An 11,655-nucleotide genomic window follows, 5' to 3' on the forward strand; every position below is an offset into this window, starting at 1 on the left:
GAAAAAGGTGCTGTCTGCGCAAATTCGTAATACAGAGGATACAACATTGTCATCGGCCATTTTCCTTCCGTCTCATTTGGATTAAGCTGTTGAAAGTACAGAATTAATTTTTCAGGAATTAGTATCATAATTTTTATTACAAAATAAAATTAATATAGAATAATTAAAAATATTAATGTTTGTTATTTGTTACATAATATTTACAGTAATTATAAAGCGTTTACAATTGTAAAATATATCGTTACAATTAAAGAAAGATATCGCAGGCTTACGTCGATTGTCGCCATGGATGCTAAGAACGAATTAAGAGCTTTGTTAACCGGTGCATCGTTTCGACGATACGGTGTAACAGATTGGCCGATCCATTGATAGAGAAGTTCATTTGTAGTAGTCCAGACTAGAGAACTACTTAGTTCGCTTTCCCTGAAGAAAGTTATTTATTTTATATGTGCTACTTTGCAGAAATATAAGATTATCCTTATAGATATTTATATACTTGAACAACATAAGACCCCAATTGTCGGAAGCTTTACAAGTGCTGTACATGGGAATCGCCATGAGGTCCAATTTCGGTAGACCAAGGGAGGTATTGAAATAATCTTGCAAATAATTAATAATTTTCACGACTTTGTTAGGGACATTAAGCAACGATTCCATGAATTCTTTGCGCCCCCAAACTTTTACTTGCAGTCTTTTTCCATTTATTTCATTAATTTCCTTCGTGGGCTCGATGTTCTGCAGATCGGATATTACGAGGGCAAATTGATTTGTCGACATTCGAGGTGTCTCTGCAAACTCTTCTTCAATCTTGTCGGACGATTCACGCGCAAAGCTTAAAAAAAGAGAAGATGTGAAAGTAATATTAGTTATCAGTAAATTTGCAAAAAGGCTAATGGAGCTCAATATGATACTCTGAGATGAAAGGTTCAATATTAACTTCTTACATTGTAGGCGTATTTGTACGTGCCGTTAAGCCCTTAGGATAAAGTACACTTAGCTTGAAAGTCGCTTTATAAGGTGGTTCGTCCATGCAGGGGAACATTTTCTGTGCGTTATCTAATTGTAAATAAGTGGCGATGAAGGGGCTGAAAAATAAGAAGAAAGTGAATGTGAATTATATCACTATTCTCACAACGTTTTTTAATTCACTAATTACAAAAAGTTTTTCTATCCTGTAAAACATAAATTATTTCAATAATTTTGCGGCAATATTGCAATGCTCCAGCAATATTGTAGTATTATTGGAAATGTGGCAGCAACGTTGCTACAAGTTTCTGTGTTATAGAAAGTTTTTTAAATTTCTTTATACAAACATTTAAAAAATTTTATAAATTAATAATATTCTGCAAAAAGTTCAAGGTAAACATTTAATGATTACATAATTTTTAAGTTTTGCTTTGAAAAGTAACAAAAACAGTTGTTGCTGCACTTACTGTTTTCGACCTTCGGAATCCATATATGCGCTTTTATAAAGGCCAGTAGTCTCATTGGTCGTAAGATTTCCAAAATATGTGATATCGACTTCGCAAGCACTTCCATTCTTCAACATTTGTTCCAGATAAATGATGTACCAGGATTTTCTATTCTGCCGTTCGGTTCGTGCGATATTGAAATATAATTCGTCTCCTATTCTATGTTACAAAGATGACAGAAAATGAGGTTCTATTACGATTTTAAAATTCATTATAACAAAAACAAACTATTGACAAAATAAAAAATGATATTCTACTACTTATCATTATAACATGAATACAATAAAAATTATTATTAGAGTTATAAGAATTATAACTCTGTTATAAAAATGCATTCACTTTGCACAAAAATTAAATTATTAAAAATTAGATAGCGTTTTATATCTAAACTATGAAATTCTTATTACTTAATTATGCTTATGTTTTATTTGCTTACGGTTCATCGGCTGGTAATTTAAGCAGTCTGACAGCGACTACTGAAATCTCAAGATTTGGATGGACGTTCAGTGTTATTCTATCACTAGTGTCGAACCAGGTAAGATTGATCTTAACACGGCCATTAAACTGGTTGCTCTCGATGAAAGGTATTTTGATATCCACGTGATAACTGATCGGTATAACTTCACTCGGTAATCTATATTGACGCATTTTCGTGTAGTAGATATCGTTCAGATCGATACTGCGTTTCCATCGGCCCTGTCATCAAATGAGCAATTTTTTATTCCGATAGTTGGATTACGACAATTCCTTAATTCATTGACACTATACTTTGATATCACTAATGCTTCGAGGAAGACCAGATGTTATCATCAACAGTAGAACGAGTTCTGACAGCAACGTTGTCCACATCATGATGGTACAGAGTGAACCTAAATTATAGATGTTTAGTACAGAGTTATTTAAACATTCACTCTTGCATATACAAAAACTTATACGTTGAAGTTAATCCGATATGAGTCAGTTTGGAGTCTTGTGAATAATTCAGTGCAATAGCAGTCGAAATTTCATATCATGAAATCTTATCTTGATAAAATTAATATATTAAACTGAGAAGAATAATACATTGTTAGATTAAACATTTCAAATTCTAAAAATTTCGATTATTGCTAAATTGATATAATTAAAATAAATCGGCGATGAAATAGAACAATATGACGCTTTAATTGAAGCGTTTAGTTTTATAATAACAGCTTAATCAATTTTTTTTTTATTTGAAGAAATTAAATTTAGATTTAAACAAATTAAATTTTAAAAACTATAAAGAAGATCAATTTATCCTCGCAGATTGTAAGAATCTTAATAAAATTTTGTATTGCACGAGTAGAGTATTCTGAGACTTCGTAGAAGGGATTTATTTCGCGTTATGGAAAACCGTAACTTAATCGATTCCTGGTGCTTACGGCGTTATCCTCGCGACAGGCGTGCACGCCTGAAGGACGCAGAGGATGATCTGTCAGCGACGCGCGATCGCGGTTTATGAAGAACCGACTTGAGTATTATCCGTATTACTACACCGTCGCGCCGGTTGACCTTGATACTCCTTAAAGAAGAAGCGACTTCCTCTGGGAGGAATCCGAGAGAATCTCTGGAACGACTGTGTGATAGCGTAGCCGCGTGCAAACTGTCGCTCGAACGGTTTCTCGTTGGCCTGGTCGCCAAAAAGCGACGGAAACGTGTGGAAAAACACACCGTCTCGCCAGTCTCGCGTGACGTATCACCCCGGGAATCGGATTCAGGTCCACTTAGGTCAATCGGCGGATCGTCCATCCATTATCCAATCTGGTGATCGCGACCGTCGTCGCTGAAGGGGGACCTAATCGCGGCGAAGTCAATTCGGACGAAGAGACAATGACGTCAACGGCCAATCTATGGCCGACAGTGTTGGCCATCAAATTGGGAACAAAGTGCGTCTCGGGCATTGCTTGTTGCAAGGACTTTCGCGCCATTGTATTCCCTTTAAACACTCGATGCCAGCGTACTTGTCTATATGTCTGTATTGCGTTGCTATCACCAATGACACATTATGACACGTGCCGCTGATCTACGTGCCGGCTCCTGGTACCGACCCCGAACCAAGCCCAATGTGCACTTGGACCACGACACCATATCGCCTTAATTGGACTTGATAGAGTGTTTTGTTCGCGAGTTCTCCCGCAAGATTCTCGCGCAATAACTGGGTCAGTTCTAAGCTGCAATCGAAAACGTGATAGTTACTAATTCGATGTTACGTATATAATATCTTACACAGGGTGTATCGTTTTTTTTTGCCAAGCACTCTTGTTTAGATAGAGCGGACTAAACTGAAGAGGCCTCTATCATTTTGCAATTTTTACAATATTTAACAAGATATTAATTATTAAAAATTACTGAATATTGTTCTTTAATATTTTTTTTTCAAATATTATCAACTTTACAGAAAAATTGCAAGAGACAAAAATTGTTCATTTTTTTTTTTGTAAAACTATAAGAACTTTTTCAGAATTTTTAATCAATTTTTTAATATATTTTCTTATTTGCAACCATTTTTACCAACAGAAAATACAGTATTAAAAAATTTTGAAAAAATTCTGAAAAAATTCTCATAACTTTATGAGATGAAAACAAATAACTCTCTCTTGCTGCTTTTCTGTAAAGTTGATAATATTTGATTAAAATGTTTTCAACCAATATTCAGCAATTTTTAGTAATTAATATCTTGTTAATTATTGCAAAAATTGCAAAATTGTAGAAAAATTTTTGAATTCACTTCGATTCAATTTATTCACTTTATTTCACAAAACCGCTTGACAAAAAATTTCGGGACACCCTGTACATTTTAAAGAGATGGTATTTTAAGAAAAAAAGATACCTTGCATTGATATCACTATTTGAAAACGCGATAATTTAATTTAATTTTGTGAAAATTTTTAATATTTAATTAGATTTTGGAAAAATTTATAGGAGCTTCTCTAAAGAGAATATACTACATTTTAGAATATTCAAAGTATATTCAGAATTATAAGTTAAAATACAAGGAAAATGTAGATAAAAGTTTTATGGAAATCGCTAAAGATGAAAAAGCGTTTAAATAGCATTATTTAATAATATTTTAATGATCTGTAATTATAATTATGTTTTCTTTTTATAATAAAAAAATTTATCACAATTAATAAAATTATACCTTACAATATTACTAGTTTTCTTTTGTATAGCCTTTTGTTTAATCCTTTTTTTTAAATCATCGTCATGATTTCGTGAAGATAACGGAAAAAGAACTTGCCTCATTCTTTAGATGCTGCGTTATCATGCCGGACTTCGTTCCACGTGTCACAACAAAAAGGAAGGTAAGACGCGCGGTAAAATTTCGATAGCGGCTCTAATCGCGAATTATGGCAGAAGCGCATAAGGATAAGGAGCGGAACGAATGGTTGAGACTGCCACAGAGAGCTGACGAACAAAGAGCACAAGTGGGGGGCACCCGCGAGTGTTTCTTGGTCAACATCCACACACGGCACCGCAAGGTAGACCAGCTAATTGCAGTTGTACCTGCGTCACCTGTGTGCCACCGCGCTCGCGAATTCGTTTCCGCGTTGGATGCGCAATCGTTCTCCAAAGCCACCTTTTTACGTACTTTCGTTTTCATTTTTCTTAAGAATACTTTTGCACTTTTATTTCAAAGTACAACGATGCGACGAGGATCCGTCAGCAGTTGGCAGTCCTATGGACAGCGAAATTGTAAGTGATAACAGCTGTTTTTGCTTTTGCCATTACTTTCATGACTCTAAGTTACGTTGTAATTACACTTAAAATATAAACCTTTTCTATGAAAAAAAGTGTTTAATAGTATTTTGCTTTAATTAAATCTAAAAACTTATTATATCTAATTAGAAATCTATTAATTATTACAATAAAATATGAAAATAAAAGAATATTGAATTATGCATGTTAAAGTTTAAAGTTATAAACTAATAATGATATACAGATGGACACATTTGGATTAAAATGAAAAACAAATTGTAGAATGTTATAATATATACATTGAATACTATTTAAAAAAAAAAAAGCCTTTAAGAATTACTTTTATTAAAAATAAAAATTTTGTTATTTAACGTTAATTGTTGTTAAGAAATTATATATGATTTGTTTATAGTTATTGCTGCGATTATTATTTTATATATTATTGTGACAATTATGTTTGTTATTTATATCATAAATTGTAATATTAATTAAACATTATTTATATGCACCGTACATGCATATTTTAAATATTCGAGAAATAATTTCTTTTTTGTTTTAACAAATCTATCTTTATTCCATATCTTTATTTTGAAAACGACATTCAAATTAATTAATCATATTTGGATTTTCCTTTATCGTTAAATGTATGAAATATTTAACTTATGTCGATATGAACATGACCGTAAATTTCGAATCATTGCAATTAGTTGATTGTTATACTTTTTATGACAGTTATAATCATTGCGAGATTTTGAATGTAGAGGAAAGGCCCCTATTATGAGATACCGAGTTCATTTTTGGTAAATGCTAGAAGATTATAGGCAGAATTAAAAAGAATAATAGATCATTTTGGGGAAGGGAATTTAATAAGCTTTAAGATAACGTTACATAAAATTTAATTTAAATTCCATTTTTTTTTTAAATTAAAGAAATGTAAAAAGTGAGCAAATCGCAAAGTCAAAAAATTCTGCTCTTAATATGAAATGCCCCGAGAAATTAATAGTAAAATGCAAAGTATATCAGTAACGCAATTAAAAAACTTTATTTAATGTTTCTAAAATAAACAAACAGCCAGCGTTCACGAAAAATGAGCATTATACCCAGAACTTGTTTTTAGGCAATTGGAATCAAGCATTGCAGATATGGGTACTTGACATTCATTCGGGTTCTTTTTCATTATTGTACAATAACTTATACTATAGCAACGATTTTCATTATAACATAGGAGCATAGGTTATTTCATATCTTAGAATATCTTGGGTATCTCATATTACGATTTCCACGCCTTATGGTTTCACGATCATCAAATCTAACATCTGTAATTAAACAATTCAACATATCCCGTATTTTTATATTAATATGATCTTATTCTATCACTACATGAAGAATTTATTGCCAAATATTTATTTATTAAATAATAAACAAGTAATAATGATTATATCTCAATGAAACTTGAAGACATTTAAATTCTAAAATCTTGTTTTACAATGACTACAGACATGATCTAATAATGAATTTTCTACTAAATAGTTTTCAATCCAAAAGCAATAAATTCATGGTGGAATCAATAGATAGCGTTTATTTGTTTAGCAGAAACGTCGCTATCTCATACTCGTATTAGGCGCCTATTTCATAATAGGGAGTTTTTTCTACATTGAAAAAAAGATATATTAACAATTCGTATAAATTTAAAGTAAGCAGTAAAATTTGTAAAGGTTGACATTAGTTGAGAAAAGATCAAGTAGCATTTGCATATTTTTGTATTTACTATATATATCTTCCATGTAGAAATAAATTTTATATTTTAGTTTACATGAAAATATTATATTACAATGTAAAATTAACAAAATAAATTCTTACTTTTACTTTATAAACAGAAGATTGAAAACCACACACTAAAAAAAAATGATGTTATATTAACAGTATTTTTAATTGAAAATAATCTTGTTGATTCAACAATAATATTAATGCAACAAATCACATTTTTTTAAAACAGGGATATGGCGTATTTGTTTTATTAATGATTGCAAATTAACAAAATTTATAATAATTTATAATAAATTTATAATATTTTCTATTAAAATGCTGTTGATATAACATGATTTTTTTTTAGTGTATAGTTTTCTTCTATTTAATGCGAAACTTGCAAAAATTTATTTTGTTAATTTAGCATTTATTTCTTTAATAACTTTTGCAATTTTTTATTTTAATCATGATTACAATTTTAATTTGATAATAAAGTAGTAATAATCTCACAACTCAATAAAAAATTTTTCATATAGGATTATGTATAAATATATAAAATAAACATACATAAACACACACACACACACAAATATTTATAAATATATATAATTATATATAAAATATTTATATATAAAATATGTTTATACATCTTCATATATCCTTCTTTCTTTTGTAAAATTACTTTTTAGTGTAATAGAAATAATAATAGTAATGTGAAAACATTAAAAATAAAATTACAGGGATAATTTTCGCATTGTTTGTTTTAGAAAAAAACAAGCTTGGAAAAATGTAAAAAAAAATTGCTCATACATAATAATGCGTAATTTCATATATAATTATACATAAGTAATTTTTTTACATTTCTTTAAACTTGATTTTTTTTTAAAACAAATAATACGAAAATTACCTTTTTAATTATTTTTAATGTTTTCACGTTACTATTATTATTTCTATTACATTAAAAAGTAATTTTACAAAAGAAAGAAGGATGTATGAACATGTATGGATTTCATATATAATAATATTTATGAATATTTATGCGTGTTTATGTATGTTTATACATATTTATACATATTCATGCATGACAAATTTTTTACCGGTAATCTCTCTCTCTCTCTCTCTCTCTCTCTCTCTATCTATCTATCTTTCTCTATCTCTCTTTGAAAATCGAATTTATATTTTGTATTGCTAATATATACATGTATAATAATATATTATTCTTAACTCTGTCAGTTAAACGTTAAACAACTCTGTAACAGAACTATTGTTAAATAGCTCAATCAGTTATCTATATTCAGACAAGCTTAGAAATGTTCCACATTGGTAAATTATTGTAAATTCAACAAAACTGTCTCTCGTGTGCGCGCAGAACTAATTTAAAATTTTTAAAAATATGCATGTGTACATAGATCGAAGCGGTGTCACACCAATTTCAAGTATTTTGAAATAATTTTCCCACACTCTTAATTATGTTATTATTGATGCTATCTGTTCTCCATGCGTCTGTTACATGCGTTGCCAACTTGGAGGTTACCTTGAATGTTTATTCGTAATTATCCTCTTTACTAAAATATTAATATCATTGAGCAAATATTTTTCCTTAATTGTTGCAATAAAGGAATCACTTCAATTACATTGAAGATTAAGTTTTGTAATATAATATTTTTATATAAACTAAAATATCGTAATATTTAATTTTATAAAAGGAGTATAAATATACAAATATTTAAATGCTACTCGAGCCTTTCTCGTTCAACGTCAAACTTTACAAATTTTACTTATTTTAAAATTATACCAGTTATTGTATCGATAAATGATTGAAGAAATTTTATTCAAATATTTAGCGTTGGACATAGTTTAGAATCTATTAAAAATTTAAATAAAGAGTTTATTTCAAACTTCTCTTCCTATATTCTTTTTTTTATCTTAGACACAGCACTAAGATATTGACATCTGTTTATGTGACAGTCACGTTCAGATGGGGGAGGAGGCAGGGTGTAACAAGAAATGTGATTTAACATCATAGAGAACATGCTATGACAAGACATAATAATAAAGAGAGACATACATAAGACAAATAAATAACAAGAATATTATTTGGACAAGAATAGTGTTGGACAAGAATAAGTATTAATTAATTGTAATAGATTTGTAGATCTTATTGATTCCAATATCAAGGAGAACTTAATATTGCATTTTTTCGATGTGTTTTATTATCCGTTTTCAATCTCGAGCCTTAGATTCTTAACAAAGTGTATAATGCGTTTCATTGTAAACAAACTTTTAATTAAGACAATATCTCAAATTTTAATCGTAAGTACAAGTAATGTTTATTTCTTTTGTGCTTCAGTTTTCAGTAACGGTGCGGATTTATTTGATTCACTGATGTGCGTTATAACATAGCATTTGAAGAAATATAACAAATTTTAGTTGCGTTCTTACGTTCATTATCAGTGCGATAGTAACAAATAACGTTCTATTGAAAGTATTTTGTTATAAATATTCCTCTGAAATTATGTCGTTGAAATCAATGCAGACTGTTCGCCGCTAATGCCGTGCGAACGACACCGATACAAGCGTTATCGCGACGATTACGCGAATGCTGGAGCTGATACGTAGTCAGCACGAGGTGTACGAGCAGGACCTTGAAATTACGTCTTCTGCCGCGTTCACGAGCCTATCGCGGATTCCTGCATCACGGAACCAATTTTGATGACATCATCCGCATATATTCCGCGTTTTTAACGTTGCACTACTAACGCGAAATTCGTCGCAACTCATGTGCTTACAGACATTGCGGGTTTTTTTTAATTGATACGAAAAATGCGACTTGCTTCGACTCGTTAATTGTTTGCGAGTTGTTTACAAGTTTGTCTATAATGTTTGCTATTATTTTAATTGCTCTAGGGTTCCATGATTTATGCGATTGATCGTAAACTATCGAAAATTACTGGTCTTGATTATGACAGCGCTAATTGTCAGATTTCTAAGAAAATACATGCCTATTAATTGAAAGATTTGTATGGTTAAAGAAAATATCATCTTTAAAAAAAAGAAATTTTTCGTTTTTTTACAATTAAAGATTAATTTTAAGAATTTTTATATCTATTAAAATATTTTCAACTTTTTTTAATTCTTTTGTTTACTTTATTTATCTATTTTATTTCTGTCAGTTTTCTCTCTCTCTCTCTCTCTCTCTCTCTCTCTCTCTCTCTCTCTGTAATTGAAACATTTTCTAGTAAATATAATCATAAGAAATTATAATTTTTCTACACACAATATTTAAATCGATCAGTCATTAAACTTTTAAATATTTATAAAATAATTTTTAAGTATGTTATGATAACTTATAAAAAAATTTCTAATTTATTTCTTAAACATATTAAAGAAACATGCGGATATTTCGATTTTAAAGGGTTTTTCTCAAACTCTTTATAATTTATCTAATTAAAAGGAAAAATTATATTATTTATTTAGAAAAGTAATAATATTAGCTGTAACATTTACAACATGTCAAATGGTTACATGATTGACACAATTGACGATCAATTTGAAAATGTTACAGCCTATTAAGAAGGAATAATAGGCATCAATATTTAGTGAGGCAATAAATGTGCGCATCTTTTTATCGCACATTTTATATTTTCAGCTGACTGCATGATGCAGACATATGAGGGCAATACTGCATTGCCTCCTCCTTGCGAGGAAATTATCCATCAACGAAAGGGTGGCTGGTTTTTAACGTACAAAAAGATTCTCTCTTTCGTTGTCCTGATCGTGATCGTTGTGATTATTGCCGGTATAATTGGATGGAATCTTGGCACAATACCCAAAACGAGAGTAAGTGATTTATCGTAATATAGATTATAATTATTACTGGTTTATCATCATTGTACTGGTGATTGATGTTTTATTATAATAATTTTAAATGTATCTGTTATTTTTGATGAAAAAAATTAAAATTCTAAAATAAAAAATATATAGATCCATTTTTTAATATTTATTGATTAAGATTATTATTTTTTATTCAAGATTTATATTAAAAATTAAAAAATTAAAAAATTAAAAAAATAGTAAAAAATAAAAAGTAAAAATTAAAAAAATAGAAAAAAATAAAAGATAAAAATTAAAAAAATTATTATTCTAAAGTCATTACTTTATTGTAAGTTTTAATTAATGATTTAATACTGCATTACATTTATGATTTCAATATGTAAAATAATAAAACATAATATCTCTCTTTAATATAAGTACTAATAATAATTTTTTCTGTACTTTCTGCTAATTAGATATATGATCCATTAGCCCTTATTGAGGAAGAAGTGGAGGAAGGAGGTGATGTCATGATAGCCTCAGTATCACCTTTCGTTCACCCTTTGAAATATAATCTTGAATTGACGCTGTCGAATGACATCAACGCCACATTGAAGCTGAAAGGGCGAGTCATCATCGAATTTCACGTGGATGATACAACGCCATTAAACCAATTGTCTCTGAATGCGAGAAATATCACGGCGACGCGTTACAAGTTGTCACTTATAGAAGAGAATGATGCGCGAGCGAAAAGGAGACGTAGGAGACGCGCTGAAGATACAGGCGGCCAAGAGAACGCTGGTATTTTCTACAGAAGTCAATTAAAAGAAATAGATCTATTTTCAAAACGGATCTTAGTGCTTAAATATTTCAGAGTAAATTTACATACAATATATATATATATATA

General features: G+C 29.8%; 2 protein-coding genes across 2 annotated transcripts in view; one reads left to right on the forward strand and one right to left on the reverse strand.

Moving 5' to 3' along the window:
- The window catches only part of LOC108755592 (aminopeptidase N), a 24,931-nt gene extending 21,836 nt beyond the window's left edge, over nt 1-3,095 (reverse strand). The window contains exons 1-8 of the mRNA XM_018498700.1: nt 2,873-3,095; nt 2,241-2,341; nt 1,909-2,168; nt 1,434-1,631; nt 945-1,085; nt 497-832; nt 273-423; nt 1-86 (exon numbers count right to left, since the gene is read on the reverse strand). The exon at nt 1-86 is cut by the window's left edge and continues 11 nt beyond it. Coding sequence (XP_018354202.1) covers nt 1-86; nt 273-423; nt 497-832; nt 945-1,085; nt 1,434-1,631; nt 1,909-2,168; nt 2,241-2,324 — 1,256 coding nt within the window. The 5' untranslated portion in view covers nt 2,325-2,341; nt 2,873-3,095. The remainder of the gene's footprint in view (nt 87-272; nt 424-496; nt 833-944; nt 1,086-1,433; nt 1,632-1,908; nt 2,169-2,240; nt 2,342-2,872) is intronic.
- Nucleotides 3,096-4,900: 1,805 nt separating this feature from the next.
- LOC108755585 (thyrotropin-releasing hormone-degrading ectoenzyme-like) overlaps nt 4,901-11,655 on the forward strand; it is a 17,335-nt gene continuing 10,580 nt past the window's right edge. The window contains exons 1-3 of the mRNA XM_018498683.1: nt 4,901-5,186; nt 10,585-10,775; nt 11,225-11,549. Coding sequence (XP_018354185.1) covers nt 5,138-5,186; nt 10,585-10,775; nt 11,225-11,549 — 565 coding nt within the window. The 5' untranslated portion in view covers nt 4,901-5,137. The remainder of the gene's footprint in view (nt 5,187-10,584; nt 10,776-11,224; nt 11,550-11,655) is intronic.

This window comes from Trachymyrmex septentrionalis, unplaced genomic scaffold (genome assembly GCF_001594115.1).
Source record: "Trachymyrmex septentrionalis isolate Tsep2-gDNA-1 unplaced genomic scaffold, Tsep1.0 scaffold89, whole genome shotgun sequence".
Taxonomy (NCBI): domain Eukaryota; kingdom Metazoa; phylum Arthropoda; class Insecta; order Hymenoptera; family Formicidae; genus Trachymyrmex; species Trachymyrmex septentrionalis.